This window comes from Molothrus ater, chromosome 1 (assembly GCF_012460135.2).
Source record: "Molothrus ater isolate BHLD 08-10-18 breed brown headed cowbird chromosome 1, BPBGC_Mater_1.1, whole genome shotgun sequence".
Lineage (NCBI taxonomy): Eukaryota > Metazoa > Chordata > Aves > Passeriformes > Icteridae > Molothrus > Molothrus ater.
The window spans coordinates 45550940-45573610 of record NC_050478.2 but is presented as its reverse complement, the minus strand read 5'-3'; the positions used below and the strand labels follow the sequence as shown (position 1 = coordinate 45573610).

Below are 22671 nucleotides of genomic sequence, written 5' to 3'. Positions count from 1 at the left end.
GAAGCGGTCAAGGCTCTCCAGAGCTTCCCTTTGTGGGAAGAGTGGCTCAGCTTTTTCTACACACACAGAATGTAGGGCATTCACCAATGGTGCCCAAGCAGGCAGTCCTTCCCTCACACACAAGAAAATAGATGTGGAAAGGATTATGACAACCAGGGAAGAAAAGCCAGTTATCACCTTCACTACAGCTTGGTCAAAAGCAGACTGGGAAGTTCTGTGTTATCTTGAGTATGACTGCCTGAGAGGAATAAAGACCTGACATTCTCAGAAGCAATATGATTCTCCTTCAAGTCAAAGCACAACATAACTCTAATTTTTCCGGGACTGGCAGTGTTTACCTGCTATTGTTAGAAGACAGTTTAGAGGTGGAAACTTTCTCTTGTGAAAAAAGACTGCACAATTGGAGACTCCCCAGGGAGTCAAACTCTTCTGAACCTACGAGAACCCCACCAACACAGAATTCTGGTTTTTTCTATAATTGAATCTATGAATCAAACACGGAGTTGATTAAGACCAACAGGTGTATAGATTAGCCAACTAAAAGATAGAAAACCAGGGGGCTTCACTCATAAGTATCCGAGTGTAAAAAAGGATAGTGAAAATGTAACTTGAACAATTTAGAAATAATAGAATCACGTACTGCTGAATATGCTTTACTGGGCAATATAAAAATAATAGAATATAAGAAATTAGTTAAACTAGGCTGGACTGTAGTTGCTCTCTGTGAAAAGACAGGGTTAGAATGACATACACAGAGGAAGAGTATTTCTGAAAGTATAATCACTGATACTTCGAGAGTTCCTGATTTGTTGCTGCTTTTGAAAATGAAAAAATAAAAAAGAAAAAGGTAAAAAGAAAAAAAGGAGTTTCCCATCTGTGACGAAATTTCAATTGAATTCAGGTTTTTGTGTTAGATTGACTCAACCATTAAATAATTCATTCAGAAAAAGTATCCAAGATGTTTGAAATTCAGTTCACAGCACATATGGGTACATAGCCCCAAAGTTCTGAAGGTGGGGGGCTTTGTTCTAGTCAAGACTTACCAAGATAGTCCTCATTCCTAGGAGTAAAATTCATTGAACATGAACTTGTTCAACAGGGATGGAATGAAAGATCAGAAAGTACCTTCCCTTGGAAAATAATATAAAAACATTCAAATGTTTTCTAGTTACAACAGAACAGATATAAATATTTTCTACAATTTTATGAGTAACTACTACGTAACTATAGACTGTAATAATATTCAGGGAATCTATTTACAGAGTTGATAAGACATTAAGAGTGTCCTATGTGAACAGACAATTTTGATTTGTTTGGATGCCATGCTGCTGATACCCAGGTTTGCCTGAAGTAAATTCACACACCCAAATGAGCCTTTTAGTTGGGAAACCTGGGGAGGAAAAGAGGAGCAGGTAATACGGTGGCTTCCAGGGCATACATTTAAAATACTTCTGTCACCAACTGTGCATATATTAAACACCTAACTTGCATTCTTTTCGTGTGGATTTAAGTATTTTTGTTGCTACAGTTTAATTTGTCAATTGTGCAGTATTTGCAAGCACAACCTTGTATCATAAAATACTAAAAATTAAATAAACCAAGACTTCAGTAAGATGAAATTATGTTGTTTGGATTGACTGTCATTTTGTCGTTATTAAGCAAACTTTATAGCAACTTTTCAGTTAGATATCTCCCACATGTCAGAGATACATTAGAGCTTGTGGTTCATTTTATAAATCACAGCAATTCTACAGCATGATGTACTTCAAGTCAAAACCCAATACACCCTATTCCATTCCTACAAGGTGTCAACTAAAGTAAGGTCCCCTGGTTTTGTCAGACAGAAGGTAGATGATGCTTAGAAGATTTTCCAAACAGCAGGTTTTAATTATCTGCATAAGGAACAAGACTATCTAACAGGACACTTTACTCTTTGAAAGACAACAGCCTTTAAAACCTCGTTTAAAGCCAGTCTGAGATATTAGCAGTTGCTGCTTCACACCTACATGGAAGAATTTCTGCTTGCACATTGTGAGTTTATATATAGTGTCTATTTTTTAGAAAAACAAAGATAGCATGAGGTCCTAAAATTAATGGCAAAAGCTAGGCAAAGTTCTTCACTAAATTAAATGTGTTATTTGTGTAAAATTAGGAATGCTGTGCATTCGGCAAGATTTGAAGTCAGTTAAGATTCAGTAAAGACTTTTGAGTTACTGCTCTGAAAGATCATGTCTGCAACAATTACCATGTGATAAAATACAGAGGAATTTATATCCTGGGCTTAATTTAGAACTAGAAACTCTTCTAAAGATATTTCTATTTTAATAATAGACTTCCTGTCACACAAGCTTAAACCCTGTTTATCTCTTTCAAATATCTTAACACGCTTCTGCTTTGATATCAACTTTCTCTTTTACCAAAATCCTTGAGAGACCGAATTCAAACTTAGAGAGCTGTCTTTTTAACAAAACCCATACAGACCAGATGTGAACAGCTTCAGAATACAGATAGAACCCTAAACTGTTGTCACAAACTGACAGCACTCAACAGCTTTAATTGCTCTAGTTTGGCCTTCATGAGGGCCTGGGCTGGGAGTGATAAGGACCAATGAACCTTGGCTTCAGAAAATTCTCTCAAGTTTTTAGTTCTAAGTTGCCGAAATAACCCATGGTTGAATACTGTTCCCACATATACTCAGTAAAGGATAAGGGTTAAAGCTCTACACATTTCTCTATTGAAAAGTCACGCTCTGTAAGAGAAGATATTAAGCACTTATTTATATTCTTATTGGACTATTTACATCAGTCTGCCATAAGATGAAAACATAGAGTAGAAGTACTTAGATTTTTAAGTGAGTCTTTTACTGTTCTTACAACTGCACCAAAGAACAAGAGCAAAGACTAGACTATCCCCCAAATGGAATTTGCTGCTGGTTATTACAACAGAATTGGATCTATGCCACAGTTTCCTGTTACATTCTGTGTTATTGATCAATTACATTTTCAACAGAAATGAAAACAGACAACTAGTAATTGCAACTCCAAGGTGGCCTTCATGTATTTGCACTTAAATGATCAAAAGGCTTAAACAGAGGTCAGAATGTTACATGATAGCACATCTGCTTTAGCCCTTATGACCAGATTATCTTTTGTAGCCCCAAATTACATTTGCCTTAAGCCTACTCTTTTACATCAACTGTTTTCCAAATAAGTGTTGGGATAACTTTGACCAGCAGACCCCTTTATTTGCTACCATATGACCATACCGATAATGACACACCTGATTAAATCTCTAAAATCCAACCACTGACTATGCACTTCAGATTATGCTATCCTTCTTGTTAACTGGCTCAGATACATGTCTTGTATTGTTTGCATAGTATGCTTTTTCTACTCTGACCTATCCATGATTTTCAACCTTACCACTAGGATCTTTGAGCTGGAACCCATCACACTGTGATCATGCTGCTGCTGGCTATATGCTAGCTATAGTGCCCTACCTAATATTTGATATAAGTATAACCTAGGTCAATAGATCCTTCATCTTCTGTCAGCACAGCTACCTGATCCCATCTATCTCAACTTCACAAGATTACATTGAATTAGGTCAGCTGGTACAAGAGCTCAGCAATCAAGAGGCTCTGAAAGAACTGTAGGAGGCAGTCTTGGCTCTGAAAGAACTGCAAGCCTGCACGTTTGATTCTGTGCTCCATACCTCTTTCCCCTATTTCAAGAGGATCCACACAATGGGAACATGGCTGTAATGACACTGTGTGATGGATAACCCTTTTTTATGTGGGTAGCTGTTGCTGGGAGTAGCGAAGCCTGTGTCCATATGTTAACGGACTGGCTCAGACTCCTGGCAAAACTTCCGCAAAAACTCTGGAAGGAGATCACACAGAATGGTTTGGCCTATTAGGCTGTCTTGATCCAAACCACCCAGCTGTAAAACAAAAACAGTGAACTATACTGCCCTCCCCAGCAACAAACCAAAATGAATCCTGTGCTAACGCGATGCTTTAATTGAGAATCTGGACACTGGTTTGTTTGAGGGCAACAAATTTCTTCACAAGTGAAAATGAGGTTAAGAACATTGATAAAACTACAGTGAGAGAGATGGCCACAGAGAAAGGTGATTTAGGCAGCCAGGATCTCAGCGTGTGTCTTGTGAAGATGTGCAACAGAATAGCAGTTGAAACTTCATATGCAAGTACTGGTTTAGTACCTGCACTGGTTTTGACTTGGGTAGAGTTAAATTTCTTCACATTAGCCCACATGGGGCTCTGGTTTGGTTTTGTGCTGAATACAGTGCTGAAAACAGGGATATTTTGGTTATAGTTGAGCAGCACCTAGAGTGGAGGCCTTTTCTACTCCTCACCCCACCCATTAGCAAACAGGTTGGAGGGGCACAGAAGCTGGGAGGGGACACAGCTGACCAGAGGCATATTCCACACCATTTGTCATCATGCTCAGCAACAGAACTGAGGAGGAGAGGTTGGCAGGGTGGATGCTGCTCCAGGATGTCTGGGCATTGTTTAGTTGGTGTTGAGCAGTTGTTTTCATTTGTATCACTTGTCCTTCTCGCATTTATTTTTCTCTCCATGGTTTGGGTTTTTTTTCTCCCTTTTCCTTAGAATTTTTTAAATTCTTCTTATGATAGCTTTTTAACTATTAAACTACTTTTATGCCTATACTATTAAACTGTTTTTTACCCACAAGTTTTTTCTCACTTTTTTTATGCCTACAATTCTGTTCCCTCACTGGGGGAGAGCTGATTGAGTGGCTGTGTGGTGCTCAGTCACCAGCCATGGCTAAACCATGACAATATCTTTTCCTTTACCATGCCTGCTCTACTGGGCACAGGTGTTTTTTAGGGATTAACAGTACTTACACAATCACAGCAGGTTTACCAACCTGCTCCAACACAAGGAGCCTTCACCATCCTGCCCCAGGTTGTGCTTCATGTTTCACTTCTTATGTGCCCTGGACAGTACCACTATGCACCTCCATCTCACTACATGCCTATATTTTTCTTTCAGCCTGCTTATGCCCAGACCACTGATTCTAGAAAGCAAGTTCAGACAAAGAAATTCAGCTTGACAACATAATGGGGGTGGGGAGAAAAGGGGAGCTTGCAATGAAGGACTCATGTTTCTCTGTTTCTCCCCTCCATGTTATCACAAGTGAAGAGACAAACATTAAGGATGATAAAATTTAACTGTAGCTTGAAACAATGAAGTAATATCCACAGCATTTTCTAAGACGATATATTCTGCAACAAATTCAAAACAGGTCACTGCTTCCCATCTAGGATTCAGGATTGTAATAGATGGTGGTATCATGGCACATTTAATACACTTTATGTGAATAAAGACTTCTGTTTCAGAGAGACAGCATGTCAAACAGATATAGGGATGCCCAATGTGTTTCATTACAGGACTGCACACTTTTCTAGAAGGAAGCAATACGCAGTTCCTACCAGTAAATAGATGAGACATGTTCAAAATTTTCTCTCCTGTGTTCAAACTAGCTTGTCCTTTGCCTTTGTTCATCAACATTTTTAGAAAGAAAGAACTGACTACCCTTAATGCATAAGCCCTGTATTTTTAGGGACAGGGACTTACGAAGTAGGCTAGACAAAATAAAGCCTGTACCTAGTGTATCTGGATTTACATCAAGTAAATGCAGCTCTGTTAGGAAAACTGGAGGACTCTGGAACTAGACTGTCAACAAATCATGCAGGAACTGGAGAGAAGCTGCAGCAAGTAAACACCAGAAATAAGAGGTATATGTAGTTAAATTTCCAGGACAAGCAATTTCAGGGTACGTAGAGTTCAAACATTTTGTACAATTTGGCCTGCTAGAATACTGCACCGAACTGGGAGAGTGACTACAATTCAGCCTGGGATCCTGGATGTCACAGGGAGCACCCATACTGGCCAGGTCCATGGAACCAAATGAGGAAGTTACTGCCAGGAGTTGTCATTTTAGGCTTTCTGGATGTGTTGCTGTAGCACTGCATGCACACCTTTCATGAACACAGATTTTCTTTCTGAGTGCACAACAGAGCCCTGCAATCAGTTCTTGCACTCAGCCCAGACTGGGCTCTCCAGAGACTGATCCCATAATGCACAGACTTGGTCTCAGTGACTGCCTGACCCATAGCCTAGGCAAGCAAAACCCTGTAAGCAATGCTGTTCTTCCTATGTCTTCTGTCTAAACCTGTAAACCTGCCTTGAAATTCTGTTCCTTTGGGTATTCTGTCTTCATTTTCCTTATCTTGCTTATGACTTTTCCTCACAATATAGACAAAATACTACCTCTAAATTAATCTTTCAGCGTTGCTGTTTGAATGACACGTTCTCTTAGCGACATTCAATGTAATTTCAGAAGAAAACGCAAAGTAACAGTTTGAGCCTTTTTCTTCTAGTGAGATAAATAATGGCATAAACCCACAATTCACGTCATTCTGGGTTGAATGATGGGATCAAAATACATGATATCTGTCTGTGCTTATTCAGCAATAATATGTATTGGAAAGCCTGTTCAGCCATCGTGGATAATTTTACTGTTCTTTCAGTCTTTACATAATACATATAGTAGCATTAGTTCTGCTGTCATCCAGGGAAATAAGTTGTATTTCATGGATACATCATCGGATAAAAACTTTATGTCACAATATGGACATGTTAGCTTGGAAATATGATCTTTTAAAAATGTGAATAAATCCATTAACAAGACTTTACTGGATTTTTTCCACGACTCAGTGGAATAGGGATTGGAGATTTTTGACAAAGCAATCTGAAATACGGTAAGTAAGGAAAGAACGGCCCTCAGGAAAGACTAAACAAGTTGAAACTGGATGAATGAAGGTGAACAAGAAGTTTCTTATCTTTTTCAAAGGTGGGTGGTAGAGGGGAAAAAAATCTTCCCAGTTTTTCTATTCTCTTAAAAGACAGAAGACAGCTTCAGACTTTACATAATTATCCTATTTCTTCTCCCCTTGATCTGAAAAATTCAAAGGGAAACACTTTCCTCGACCAAAACAAAGGAACAACCAGCTGATGCAATATCTTCTAACAACATGGAGACATCTATGGAAACATTTAAACCTTATTTACAAAACAAAACTCCCCAATGTTTATCAAGTGAGGGCCGCTTTAAGAGAAAAGTAAAACTGATTTGCTTAAAGCTCAGATCAGAAACTCATGACATGTCCTCAAACAAATGCCTTTGCTGAAAGATTTGTCTTTATAAACCCATCTTACATAAATACCATCTTGGTTCAATTAGGAAAAAGCTTAAACTAAGATAAATTTTTTTAAAGGATGGATAAGCAAGTTTGGATTACATTTATGCAATGCATTTTATTTAAAAAATAAATAGCATCATTAGGTAGACATCTACATTTTTGTCACAGCAGTTTAAATAACCTCTGTCCTCAGCTGAAGGTTTCAACGGCACCTCAAACAGGTTCTCCCACCAGCTGACTTACAAAAACTGACCACATGCAGATACATTGCTATAAAATGTAAATGATCATGTGTAACTACACACAAAATTAGTTACCCTCTCAGATTTACAAGGTATTGATCAAATGCCACAGGAAAAATCTACCAGTTGGAGAGTGGTAACTTATCTAAATAACTTGTATGAGAACACACTCACCTGAATATATACTACCTTAACACAGTATAAAATCCATATGTAAAGACTTCAAAAGAAATTTAACTATAGAAATGAGTTATTGAATATAAAATGTCCATTAAAATGTAACTTAAAACGTTTGGAAAAGCTAAGCTAAACAATATTATAAAATTGGATCCTGAAGAGCAAAAGAAAGCATCATCCTAAAAAGATTATATCTAAACAATATTTTAGGCAAAAGTCTGAAAAATAAAAAATATTTAGGTGGAAGAGGAAGAACATCACAGGAAAAGTCTCAAGTAATATAGGCTACTGCATTATATTTGTGTAAAAATTGGGAATTTCAAAAGGCTTTAAAAATATATGTAACTTCAGTTTATCCATTATGATGTAATTCCCTTTCTGATTTAAAGAGGGAAATTATTTTCAAGTTAGTTGTCCACAAATGGCTTAAACATCCCTATTCAGTACGTAGCTTTCCTGAAAATAACTTAGAAAACAAAAACATCTGGCTGCATAGGAGCTGTGACAACCACTGAAGACATTTAAAACAAAACAAATAAAAACCCCAAACCATTCTTCAAAGCAGTGAAAAACCTCAGATTTCATTTATCTGTCCACTAGATAGATCTGGTTCTGCCAAAAAGAACTTCTTTCAATAGGATGATACAATTGCATCTGACGTATGACAGAATGATTGATGTAGTTTAATTTTGTGTATAGTACTTTGTACTTTTGTGACTTTACACTTACCTCAAATTGGCAGTGGTACATTGCTTTCATACTGAGACTGTTCTAACTGCTAGAATAGAACATATGTGATAGCTTTACAACCTATGGCTGTAGTAATACTGTATTTAAAATATGTCTATTTTCAAATATACAATTAAATTTTTAATTTCATGTCCTAAAATGAGCTTTCAGCTTACTAATTATATCTGACAAGATATACAAGGATATCATCATAATTAGACTTAATTTATTTTCTTTAACAAATAGTTTGCATCATCAATATTTAACCGGTAGTTAATATGATAGGTACATGCCTACCTAGCTATTAATTTTTCCTCAAACTGACCCAATCCACTAGTGCTAATACATATTATTTCAACTGCAGTTCATGGGAATACTAGCATAATGTCAAATGACAATGACTGAATCAAACTGCAGGAAAAGCAGCACATAGAGTAAGAATGCAAAGACCACAGTCTCTAAAGAGGAGGTAAAAAAAAGGTCATTTTCATGACTAAGTAGGTGAGAAGGAGCATAAGACTTTGAAGACTTTCCTGATTTATAGTCCTGAGTTTGTTGTCAGGAAACCTTTGGATACCTACAACCTCAACCTGATGGGAAATTTATGCCTTTCATTTTAACAAAAAATTTTACTTTCTCCATTTAGGTTTCTGCCTCCAAGTAGTATCAGAGTATTCACTCAGTCAAAACCTTAAATCTTAAATTTGTCTAGGTGTTGGAGAGGTACAGAAAATGTCTATTATGGTTGGCATCTCAGAAATTTAAAGACAGTCTAGGCTTTGACATTGATATATTTATTGAACTAACCTCTCACCATTAAACTAAGCTGATCAGTTGTAAAATCAGATGTCTGCATAAAGCCTCTCAGACAAGAATATATTGGAATTCCAGGACTTTGAATATTTTTTGTCATTATTCTGTTCTTTTTCATCAATTAGGTGATAAAAGGAAACATCTTAGGTAGCTCAAGCAGGCAGCTATGCTGCAAGATGATCTGCTTGGCTGGTCACAGGTATAGAAAGCATCAGGACACCTACCCCAGCCATAGAAATGCCAGTTCTCTTACAGTACAGCACTAGAGAGACAAGATGTAACAACTTGTTGAGCCCTTACTCACTTATTTTATCCTTTGAAGTTCTAGCAAGCATGCTGTGACATTTTGTACCTTATGGGTATGACTCTCAACAACAACAGGCTTGGTTCTGCTTGAATGGCACAAGTGTTCCTCACAGCAATTACAATTTCTATTTTCATCCTTTTCAGATGGCTGCATTGATGAGTATCACAGGATGGCACAGGTTTTTTTTTTTTTTCCCTCAAAGACTTCACTACAACCATGCTATTTTGACATGATTCCCACGTATCTTTTCTGATACTAGGCTTCTAAGTTTACCCATGTGATGTTACACACTTCCATCTGAGTGATTGGCATTTTAGGTCAGAAAAATATGTCTTAATACTGCTAAAAAGCATTCTGAGCTTCATAACATCACAGAAGAAACTTCTTCAGGCTCAGCCCCCATTGAATTCTCATATAAACTGTAACTCAAATGAACACAAGACACATAACACAGGAGTACTATTTTTAGATGTTCACAGAGACACTTCTGTACTCATGAGCTGAACTAACCAATACAGTACTGGCAAGGAGGTGTGAAAGGCTTACATCCTGCATGGCAGAGGCTGCAAGGTGTACTACTGGAACTACTCAGACAAGATGAAACATTTATTTTTTCTATTTTAAAATTATTTCTTATCTTACATTGATTTAATTAAGAGCATTTTGTTTCTAAACACTGAATAAACACAGAAAAAATGCTTTTAGGTTCTCACTCTTACTGATTTCCCTGATTTATTCTCCCTGTCAATCTCTCTATTCAAAATCACAATAAATTGCATGTGAACTAAGTTTTACAGCAAGCAGATATAAAGCACTACCATAAAACACCTTTTCTATCTCAGGCACTAAACAAATACTTTGTTGTAGCACTTGTCGCAGTTGAGACAGCCACAATACACAGAGCATCACCATACAACTTCAGCAGGCTTTAAGCATTCAACCAGAGTAACACCATACCATATCAGAAGGCTGCAAGCATCTGCCCATACAGAGTAACATCACTTCACTTCAGAACACTGCACGCATTTGCTCTTTCTTGTTCTTCAGCAGAACCTTTTATACCATTATCTTTCATGCATTGCACCTGTGTGCCCTCTGCTCCCTTTGGTGGTTGGTCAGTGCACCTGGGCACACCATGGCTCACTGCTGTCAATGCTGCTCACCTGACCTACACAGCTGTAGCCCATTGGGGATGAGGCTCGGCCACAGCCCCACTCACAGTTACCACAAACTGTGTACGTACAATACTTCTATATTGTATCATGTAAAACTTCTGCAGGAGACTCCTAAGAAAAAACAGAAGCTATAAGGAATTAGTAAATTACTTCAGAATCAGGCTGAATGTGTATCTGATTTCTTCACAGACCAAGTCTGTTGGTGTTATTTGTTGTTGCCTTTTTTTTTTAAAGGGCATATTACTTTAAGCAATGTATTCTGCAGAAGTTTTTAAGTACTGCCTTTTCCTTGCAAGCAGACTTCTGTATGACTAATCCATGTTCCTCTTCTTGATTATCACCTTAAGAGTTAGTTAAATTCTCCCACCCTGGAAGAAAATGATGTGACTTGAAGTCAGCTACTCCAAAAACTCCATTTTACCCCTAAAATCCAAGTCACATGTAATGACGACACACCAATGCCTTCTCAGTGTTGCATTGTAGTTCAGACTACTGCATAGGTGGATGCAGCAGGGAGAAAGATCTGGGTTATCAACTTACTGCAGTCTATTGTCTAATTTCATGAATACTGGTGAATGTAGCATGTGACAAGAGCTGGCTAAGAAGCAACAAACTGTTCTTTACAAGTGTGCTATGGGCACCATGATCAAACGTCTTCTGGAGACTGAAGCTGAAATCAAATTATCTCTGAGGAAATGAAACGTAGAAGAATATCCTCCTAAGGTTTAGGTAAGTTAGAAATGTTTGGGGTCTATCTAGAGAGCTCAGAATTCATAGTCATCATTATGGTAGTAATAACTACTACTTTGTAAAGATCTGTGTATTTAAAAGACTTTTTTTTCCTTTGTTTTTCAAGAAAAAGGTTGAAATTGGATGTTGGTCTCATGAGTGTCATTTCTTGGATATGCAGGTATTTAACAGACTTTAACAATACAATACACAAAGACATCTGAAATCTAGTTAATCCCTTGACATTTGACTAAAAGTCAAAGCAGTGGACCACAAGATGAATAAGGATACTTCAGCATGAAAGCTGATCTTTCTTTCATGAGGTGCAAATGAGTTATGATCATCTGACTACAAACTTTATTGCAGATCTGTTCTTTTTAATAACTGTCCCTGCTTTAAGCACCTAGCATGCTTTCTTAGTATGATATTGAATATTATGACCTGCTGTAGCTGACATTCTACACTTCCACCAAAGGTCCTTAGGAATTCCAGGTTTTACACAAACTGCTTAAAGAGCCATGTACTACTAATAGTGGTCACATTTTCACACAACTCAAAGACTATTTTTATTGCACTAAACCTCATAATACCCTTTTTATTTTAGTTTTTGAAATTCAACATCATTAAGACATATAGTTTAGGATTTTCTCTATCATATAATGGAAACTTGTTTTTAACATTCAGATAAACATCTCTGCTTGTACTCTGCTAGTGGTAGTTACTTCAGTATGGTAGCCAAACACAAGATCACAGCGGTGCAGTCTGGGAAAGGCAATTCAATTCAACATGACTGTATTGAACTTTTTATATAAATCATCTCTTTACACAACCATCATAAAAAAAATTGGTGACTCATTTATGGAGTATAATGGGATTCAGAAAAGCTAAAAATGTAAACTCACTCATAAGCAATACTGGGCTGAAAACAGTTTACTAGATCAGCCTTGAATAACAGTGGAAACTTGGAATTACTTTTGAAACATGCTGAAAATAGCTTTTTATATAAACATAATAAATTTGATGCATTATCAGGAATAAATAGCTGCACAGGAATAAATACAGACTATCAGAAGTTATCCACTGCAGCCTATAAGATCTATTTTCTAACAAGATGTTTTGTTCATTTCTTCAGCATGAACATCCTTGCAAAGCAATTAAAGTCTTTCAAAGACATTTCTCTACAATCATGTATATCAATCTACAATGATATACTCAAACTCTTCCTATAAACAAAATGATGCAACAGTTAGAATGAAGACATTTCTTTCCTTTGAATACTACCCATGGATACACCATACTCAGAGTTGGAAAGCACTGCTAACTAGACAACGATTCAACTTTTTCTGGTTTTAATTTGTACAAACTATATGAAAAACAAACCAAAACTCCCCAAAAAATCACAAGTAAAGAAAAAAAGCAACAAAGAGACTGAACTGAAAGCAAAATAAAAGGTTTATACATCTGTTAATTGTACTTGAGTATAAGAATTTCACTACATTAAGTGCTGTGGTGCACTTGGCTATTTATTAATCATCACATCCACATAATGAAGCAGCCTTGCATGTTCACACCACTCACTTATCAAGCAGCCTACCCTGACTTCATGGTTTGTCTTATGTATAAATTTGTCAGTATGTCAGTGCTTATCACTAGACACACATCTAAGAGAGACAATGTCTTTTCAGTAGACTGCTCTAGTGCCTGTCTATAGAAACAGATGATCAACCATTGTACTCCTACAACACCTGCTTAGGAATCTTAGCATCTAGAACAGGGTTTTCATTTTGGAGTCAACCAATGTCAACCCTTTTAATATGACAGGCACAAAGTGATGAATGGCTGTTTTTTTCATGACCAGTAGAACTAAAAATACCTGTCTTCATACAGATCTGCATCCTATATCTCTGCCTACCTCTGTGCCAGTTAAGTCACCATCCTCCTCACTGATGACTCCCTGCCCCTATTTCTGGAACCTTGGTGCTGCTTTGTCCTATGTCACCCAACTATAAGCACACCCTCCAGTGTGAGCGGCTCCCATGGACTGACTGAGCCTGTGGGATCATTTCATGGGTACCCTCCTCAGGCATTGACCAACACACCATTAAACTCAGTGGTTACAAACCCAAAACAGAGACTGCAGGCATCCTAGAAAGAAAATGAGAAGTGAATACTGAAAGGTCACAGAGACATATTAATTAATAGATCTTTACAGTACATAATGTATAAGTGCATATCTATATTTTGTACATGTCATGTATAGCACTATTCTATTTGCTGGATGCTAGTGAAGAATATTTAATTGATAAGGCTTGTCTTTCTCTAAATTATGGCATTAACTTGGGTTTCTGTCATCAGATACTGATTATTATAGATTGAATACATATTTGGACCTCTGTGCTCTCTCAAGTGTACTTAAAATTGCCCAATATCAAAAGATGGGGAAAGGGAAAAAAGAAGGATTGGCAGCCAGAAGCCAAGACAGGAAGAGAGGGTAAGTGTCACTCTTTTAGAAGACTTTCCTGAAAATGATCACAATTGTCTTGGCTTTTTAATATCTTTCCTTAACTATTTACAAGGGACCCTATATTAAACCTACTCTCCTTATTGAATTCCAGTCTCAGTAATTAAACAGAATCATAGTATTCCCCTCTGATTATTAAGTAGAAATTATCATTAATGTTAACAGAACAAATGTTTAATAGCTGATAACACAAGTACAGGCCATTTTAAATTCCCTCTGTGACTTCAATTGCATATGTTATTCTCCATTTCACCTTTAAACATTTTAAGTGGTTATCAGTACATGTCTGATGTATTTTAACACAAAAGGACACAGTTCAGGGAAGAAAGAAATTAATACCAGGCAATCTACCTTCTGTGAAAGTTGCTGAAATACACAACCATATCATTTTTAATAACAGGAAATCACAGAAGCAGTAATGCAGAAAGTGCCATCATGCAAGATTTCCTTGAGAAAGAGGCAAGTTCAACATGTAAGCTACAGCCCTTTAAAAAAATCTATCACCTCATACAACTCCTTTGAGCAAGGGAGAGTTCTGAAGACTAAGAGGCACAAAAAGAAACAGTGATGTGGGTCTCTAAATGATCTGCCTGCAAAAATACAGCTTCTTGGTAGCTGAAGAAAGGCATGTACAAAATTGGAAGGAAATCTTCATTACTAATGCCTTGACTCTTAGATACAAAAATCTCGACAGGACTGACCATCTAACCTGAGTTCCTTCTGATGTTCAGCAAGTATCTATGGTTTTTAATTTCTGATGCTCCATATATACATGAATTAATTCATCACACTGTAAAGGGGAAATAAGGGAAAGTAATGAAATTATGAAATTGACCATAATACTCTGTCTTCAGCCTTTTTTTTTTTAACACAGGAGAATAGCTCATGAATGTTGAATACCTTCATTAACAGCACAGACACAGTGTTAATAGGATGTATTAACATCCATGTTCAGCAAGTTTACAGATGACATTGAAGTGAAGAAAGCAGCTGATGTGATGAAGGATTGATGGATTCAGAAAGAATTCAAGAAGCCAAAGAGCTCCAAAAAAAGGCTGCCAGAAACCTTTCAAAGTTTAACAAAGGCAAATACAAAGCTCTGCATCTGGAAAGGAATACATTCATATAATAGTACAGGCAGAGTCTGAAAATACACACATCATGTGGTCCACTCTCCTAAACATCTTGGTTGCCGTTCTCTGGACTTGTTACTGCTTGTCAATGTCTTTCTTATAGTTTGGAGCACAAACTAGACACTACAATAAATGGAGGAGAATAGTCACTTTCCTCAATCTTTCAGTTTTTCTTTCTCATCGCAGAGCTCTTTTTCCTTGATGCTGCAAATGCACACTACTGACTCATGTTCAACTTTTCTACTTGGACTCCAGGATATTTTTCTGCAAGAGGAAGCTCAGTTTTCAATTTACTAGATTGCATTCTTCTCCATCCATTCTTCTCCATGACACAAAAGTCATTCAAAAATGAGAAGACAAATACCAAAGATATGGCAGCAGAAGTGTAAGGTATTTTTCTGATGTGAACACTATATATTTACAGACAGTAATGCAAAGGATATAAAGCCCTTCAGTTTGCACAGAATAACTTCTCTCCCCTTTCAATTCAAAGAAAATCTAACAGTCTGCAATTAAAGGATCAATACTCTCACAACATCTTTGGCAAACCAAATTTTAGAAGTTCTTTACTTGACAATTAGGCCCTAAATCAATAAAGCACTGGCCAAAATCCAGGTTTCCAGTACTCTGAAGATTAGACAGTGGGGAAAAGGGATGAGAGAAGATGGGGACATTTGACTTGAGATAAATTATTTTTGGCTTCTGTGCTGCTTTCTCTAGTGTGGTTGCTGAAGTTCAGTGAGCCCAAGTTAGTGTTATCTAATCAGTATCAGTCTGAAAATATTACTAGAGTCATTAGGACATAGCAAAAGAAAAAGACTTTAATAATATTTCTATCCTGCTTCCTTAATTTGGAAACTAGCATGACTGAAGAGATGTGTTTTATTTTTGGAGCAGATGAGAAGTGAAAGAGCACAGACATACTACCAGCAGCATAAAAAGCACACAGGAGTTTGCTCTGTAGGACAATAAAGAAGAGATATTTAGGGAATGGAGTCATTTTTGCCATGCTGTTAAACAGTTTTGCACCTAATTTGCCACACAGAAAGGCAGAGGTGTATTACTTAAAGCAAGGCATGCCAATTATGTGGTTACAGTGCTTGTGGGACTTGAACAAACTTCTTCGCATTATGCAGTTTTAACAAGTTACCCTGCTGCAGCTCAGGTCAATGCCAACTTAGGATTTTGCCTGACAGAGAGCAGCCGTGCCTAAAGATAGTAAGAGCAGCACATACATCTAAATCCCAAGAAACCCCAAGCAGTTCTAAGAGTGATAGGCAGTTTGGTGAGAAATAACCAAAGAATCAGAACCCTATGAACCAGCCCTTTCCAAATTAGTCATTCTATTCCATTTTTTTTTTTTCATGGCTCTGTTCTCCGCTAATACACCACTAACTTCAGAGTGGATTTGTTTGCAACAGAGGAGAGGAACATGTTATTTAGCAACAATGTCAAGTTCCAGTTTGTCTCCTGAATAATGGCATTGCCTATTCAATGCCTTAAGACTAGAAAAGTTCAGGAATTCATCTCTCTTGCTTTCTGGATCAGTGTTTAAACTACTATGTTAATTATGAAAATGAGGACTATTCCTACTACCTACCTTGATGGATTCATAGGCTGGTATGTGTACCAACTAACAGTACAAATGGTAGCATATACCTGTTTTGCTAGATGTCACTCACCCATTCACGATAAACAGAAGAAATGCTATCAAAATGCATGTCTCTAAACAAGTTTGTAATTTATATAGATTTCCAATAGCAGAAACCTCTTCTTCAGAACCAATTTCTAAATAAAAGGAGCCCAAATAATAAAACACAGTGAAACAAATCATGGAATCATAGAACTGTTTGGGTTGGAAAGGACCTTTAAATGTCATCTAGTCCAAACATCTTGTAATGAGCAGGGACATCTTCAGCTTGATTAGGTTGCTCCAAGCCCTGTCCAACTTGATCTTGAACGCTCTCACGGATGGGGCATCCAACCACTCTCCAGGAAACTTGTGCCAGTATTTTATTACCCAACTTAGGTGGAAAGCAATTCATGAAGACATGCAATAGTTTGTAAACTAAGACTTTATAGTCAGCTTGGGTTCCACCCCATTAGTCTACATTATTGGACTGGAACCGAAGCTATTTCTAAAAAGTGTGCACAGATATTGTACAACTTATCCTTTCACAGGTTTAACTAGTGAGAAAAGGAAGAATTTGCAGAAGTCTCTCTACACTCTGCACTGTTATGGTCAGTACTCTAGTCCATGACCTCCTTCCCTAGCCATTCTTCACAGGCATAATGTAATTTTCAGTTAGTAATTCCTTTGTAAGCACATTTTCCTGGAAGAACAACTTTCTAAAAGTTAAATTTGTAATCAAATCGGTAAGGAAGGAAGAGGAAGTGATGAGGAGGACATCAGCTACAATGTGATTATCTAACAACCACTACAAAATCTAAATAGATAGGAGTTAGTTTCACACAGTGCCAGATACTACACACTGGGAAACATCTGGGAATAAAGGAGAATAAAGATAAAGATGACATACCTTCTTGAAAGAGTGGCATCATGTTCACACTTTTGTTAGCAACAATATTATTCAGTAAGACAATTACAGTTTGCATTGTGTTGCCAAGAATACTGTCCTGGTACCTCTGCAAAAGCAAAACAAAACAGTTAAAAAAATATAAAAATCTAGTATTCCTTTTGCAAGATTAGAAGACTATTACCTTAAAAAATGTGGTAATACAAAAGCAGTACTTCCTCAATCTGTTAAAATTCAATATTTAAATACCATAAAACAAGCCAAATATCTTAGTAGATAACATCCATTTCAGGGACCCTGCTCTACAACATTAGACCAAAATTTCTCCTATGTTCTTTTAAACTAAACCAATTTTTATCTAGGTCTAAAATGTTAGGACTTTTTAAAATGGCATAGAACTTTATCAGCCTCATCACTGTATATTCAGAACGAGAAATATTTCCTTTTGTATATTTCTTTTATTAATGGCATTATTGTTACTCTTTTCAGTCTCAGGCTGATAATCCCACCATAAGTTTATTTGTTGTTTTTCTTTGTATACATTCATAATTTCACAGACATTAAAGACCTATGACTGTATTGAATTGCACCACTTTCTTAATGTCTTTCTTATGTTTGAAGTTTGCTTCAGTGATTTTTCACAATTGTTGAGACTACACTGAGAAGAGTAAGGCACCAAGGTGTTTAAAGAAATTTATTTTCTTATGTTATATTCACTACACTTGCACACTCAGGCTGAAAAGGGTGGATAAGGCAATGCAACCAATATGCATTTATATACACACGAAGGACACTAATAACCCAGATAACTTCCAAGAACCCAAAATAGGAAAAAGCCTTGACAAATCTGAGTTTATTTGTAAATATAAGCCTGAGTACTTTTCAAATCTCCCTAGAAGGTTCAGGAAATATTTTGTTCAATTTTCAGACTCAAAGCCAAATAGATACATACATCCAAAGTGAAAATAACAACTAAGAAAAAATTGTCATGTTTCATGCATCATCAGTCTCTCACATGCATTTAGGTAACTTCCATGCATCCCTTTCCCACCAAATCTCTCAGTATATTAGTATTGCTCAACTACTTCACTGCCACAGAATACGCCATTTATTAGGGTCCACCTCCTGTCTGACAATCGAAAAAAATTTAAAGTTGAACATGATGAAATTTGTCTGAAATTAAGCATTTCAGATGGCAAAAATCACTTCAGCTCTTGAATACAGCCAAAGGAATACTTCCTGTTTCTGCACTTTTCTGCACTGAAAAAATAAAATGCATTATTTCCTACAAATACCAGGAAATATATATATAAAAGTATAATACATTAAGAGAAATTAAATATATAAACCTACACAGACTTCTATTCAACATCACGTTATATGAATTTCCTATTCACAATAAAGTGCTCTAAAATACATCATAAGAAGAGACTAGGAAGAGTGCCTCACAGCCTTTTAAAGGACTTCAGTTTCTTACCCAAGCCTTAAAAATATATATATATATATATACATCTCCAAGAGCTCTTAAATTCTATTTACTTTATATAGCATTTTGAGATGTTATTTATGATTTCCATAAAGAACACAATAAATATCTGTTGCTCTGAAGGTTTGAAATACAGCCGGATAAATTCAAAAGCAAAATTGGAAAGTATAAACAACAGATTCCTCAAAGGTAAGGTAACCAATACAGAAAACAGACACCATAAAGCCAGGTACTAAAAGTAAATTTGAACTTATTTTTCTACAGACATCTGAAACATAAGAAAAACATTATTTTCAAAAGATAATGTGTTTATCTGGTAGTCTATCAGCACAATATCTTCTTAATTCTCCTAAAGAATGCCTAAAAAACAAGACATTAAATAGCAAGAATTACTATTTCCACTACTGAGGATAGTGATACATACACTAAAAACATAAAATTAACAAAAGCAAAAAATATCCCCAGATGTCAAAACAAGATCTCACTCAAATATTTTCTTTGCAGATACAACATTTCTATTATTGCTTCATATATTTGAAGTAAACAGCTTCTAGTAAAATTCCCCTTTCAGATATGCAGTTAGAAGAGAAGCTGTTAGTTGCTTATGATAACAATCTTTCACATTTACCAGGTTAGTAACATTTCAATGAAGCCATTTTTGCTTTTAATGGACATCAATTGTGCTTTGCAACCCTCTGCTGAACAACCAGCACCGATGTTTTCTACTTATATCAAAGCATAAATAACAAAACTTATCTTACCCTAAATACATACAAATTAGAATTCAAGGTGCAATGTAGACATCTTTAGGAAGGAAAATGGTATCTTAATGAATTAAATAATCATACAAATGGTATACTCAGCTGGACTACTAGTGATTTAACATATGTTCCATGATGGATTTTGACAAGATACTAGGTTCCAAGAAGCTACAGGTATGCTTTACTTATCTAAGCCATCACTGATTGCTGTTAGACTCAGTTTTAGAGGTTTATATAAAAATATTTAACTTCATAATCTATCAAGGAGTAAAGCTGATCTAATTTGTGTGCACAGCACCACTGACTGTGGACATTTAATGAACAGTGCACTTGACAGCTTTAATAAAACATAGCATTTGCCAGCAGAGATAATTAGAATTGAAGCAGTAAAATTCTAGTGTTTGGCAACACAGATGAAACAACTTCATTAAAATGTACAGCTTCGGCGAATGAAAGGCAGGAAAGCACTGGACCCTGAAGAATCAGCCTTCTTAAAAATAATTGCTTCAGTGCTTAAAAAGGACAGCTATGAAATACCAAGGGCATAACAAGGAAATACTAGTATTAAAAAAAAAAAAGAAACCACAGAAGATAAATCAAGCTTTTCTAATAGGACTGAACTGTATTTAGGCCATTAAACTTTTCATTCTAATTTTGAAGGGTTGTATTTTCACAGAAGAAATCAGTTGAAGTATTTATTTAAACCAGTTAGGTAAAAAGGTGTGAATTAGCAAAGAGGGAGTAGAATTCTTGGCAAGATACTATGGCTAAAGCTGCCTTTTCTCTTCCTTTAAGGGCATTAGATCTTAGAACAGTACTAGGCAAACTACAGTATTTTAATTACATTTTAGATAACAAAAGGGATTGCACTTGCGATAAGAGGTTTGCAATTTGGGAGACTTCACATACATGTCTGCTACAAATGTATCTAAGAACCCAGAAGAGAAAGCCCTAAATGCTACGTTTACAGATGTACTGTAATTAAATCTTACACAACATATCACAGTACTCCTGCTCATTCAATATAATTACACTCTCCTTCTCAAGCTTATATATGATCTATGAACACAAGTTAGGTAAGGAAGGGAACATAAGAATATAGAGACTTGATTTTTCATACACTAAATCCATTGAAAGAAGAAAATTACAGAAATTAACCATATTCAAATAAAATTATTAAAATATGCCATTCTTATCTAATGATTCTTTGTCACAGTATAATTGAGAACAAATAAACCAAAACATTGATGCTAACAAGGACCTATTTACAGGAACATAGTTTAACATTGCCTTCAATCTAGCTTATTTTGATTTGCTATTTATGAAACAGAAAATTAGAAACTTTGGTTAATTTAATCTGTAACATTTTTGTGGCCTTTGATTCATAAGACCAGTTATGCACAAACTGAAAGCATATAAATATTGACTTCTAACATTAAGGTAATCCTATTTTCCTTATTAATTATCTAAATCAGAAGTAAGAACAGTCATATCTCTTGCTACTCTGCTTTTCAAAAAACAGACTTTTTCACAAGTACAGTTCTACCAGAACTAATATTTCCAAATATTTTCCTTTGGGTATGGTCACACAAAAAGGAGCAACTAATCTGACAACCAACTTCTAGAATGATCATGCTTTTCAGACGTATCACAATGGCGAAATATTCAGTTCACATACAAAGATTTTAAGTCTTGCAACTTTTCCAGAAATTCCTGCTGGAATATTGAAAACTAAAGAGCATCTGCATTCTTAGTCAATATGTTCTTAGGCAAAGTCAATTGATTATAGGGGAAAAGTAGTGATTTTGAAGGATTAACTAAGGAAAAAGGAAATCATTAATAAAAACCCTAGAATGTCAAGCATCAACCAACAGAAAACAGTAGAATTAGTCTTACATTTTGTTCTAATATCCACTGCAGGAGGCAATGCAAAATTTCACAATCTTACATTCACTGTTACAGATGAACTGCAAAGCAATTCAGCAGCAGCTCTTAAAATAGAGTAACATTTGCTCTCTGTACAAAATCGCACCTAAATTTCTAGCAGCAATGAAACCTCAAAGCTTATCCTTTTGCTTTTAAAAACCTTAATGAAAAAACTCAACTCTCATGGAAAATTTCCTTTACTGTCAACAGAGGAAGTCTGAGTAGGCTCCTCTCAAGCAGTGTCAGGCTTCTTCACTTCAGAGAGGACACTCAGAAGCAATTTCATATAAAAACAAACTTCTTCATTACCTAGAAAAAAGTAGCCAAACAAATAAGCTTTCCGAGGATTAAAGCTATTCATTCTGATTAACACTGAGGTTTCCTAAAAAGAAAAATCTGCCTACAACTGAACAGACAGTATGGAGAAAAAAAATCTATACAGATATCTCTCTCTGGAGAATTCCAGTATTCTGGAAGAATTCATGCTGGTATGCTCTGAAGCAATGAAACTCTACAAGTAATAGATATTACCACAACTTCATATTTAGACTCATAAATATGGACATGCTATGGAAAGTCTCAAGTAGCAGTGAAGCATTTGAACTGCAAACTCACTTGGGAGCTGCAATCAAACATTATGCCAAAAATTACCATACCAAAATATTCACTTATCAGACTTGAATTTTCAGCATTCATGAAAAGCTACTTCTTCAAGAACTCAGAATGACAGATAACAATCAGTGGACATCTTTTTTTCTGCATGGATTTTGCTTTGATGCAAAAGACACTTTGCGACCGCAAGGAAAGAAGTCTCCTATACTCTGTTCATTAATCCATCATCAGCTGTTAAGAAATGGGTCTCTGTCTCTTCTCCCTCAGAACCT

At 36.2% G+C, this 22671-nt stretch overlaps 1 protein-coding gene across 1 annotated transcript in view; it reads right to left on the bottom strand.

The window, feature by feature from the left end:
• The window catches only part of ULK4 (unc-51 like kinase 4), a 213706-nt gene that overhangs the window by 70467 nt on the left and 120568 nt on the right, over nucleotides 1–22671 (bottom strand). The window contains exon 32 of the mRNA XM_036395859.2: nucleotides 17618–17723. Coding sequence (XP_036251752.1) covers nucleotides 17618–17723 — 106 coding nt within the window. The remainder of the gene's footprint in view (nucleotides 1–17617; nucleotides 17724–22671) is intronic.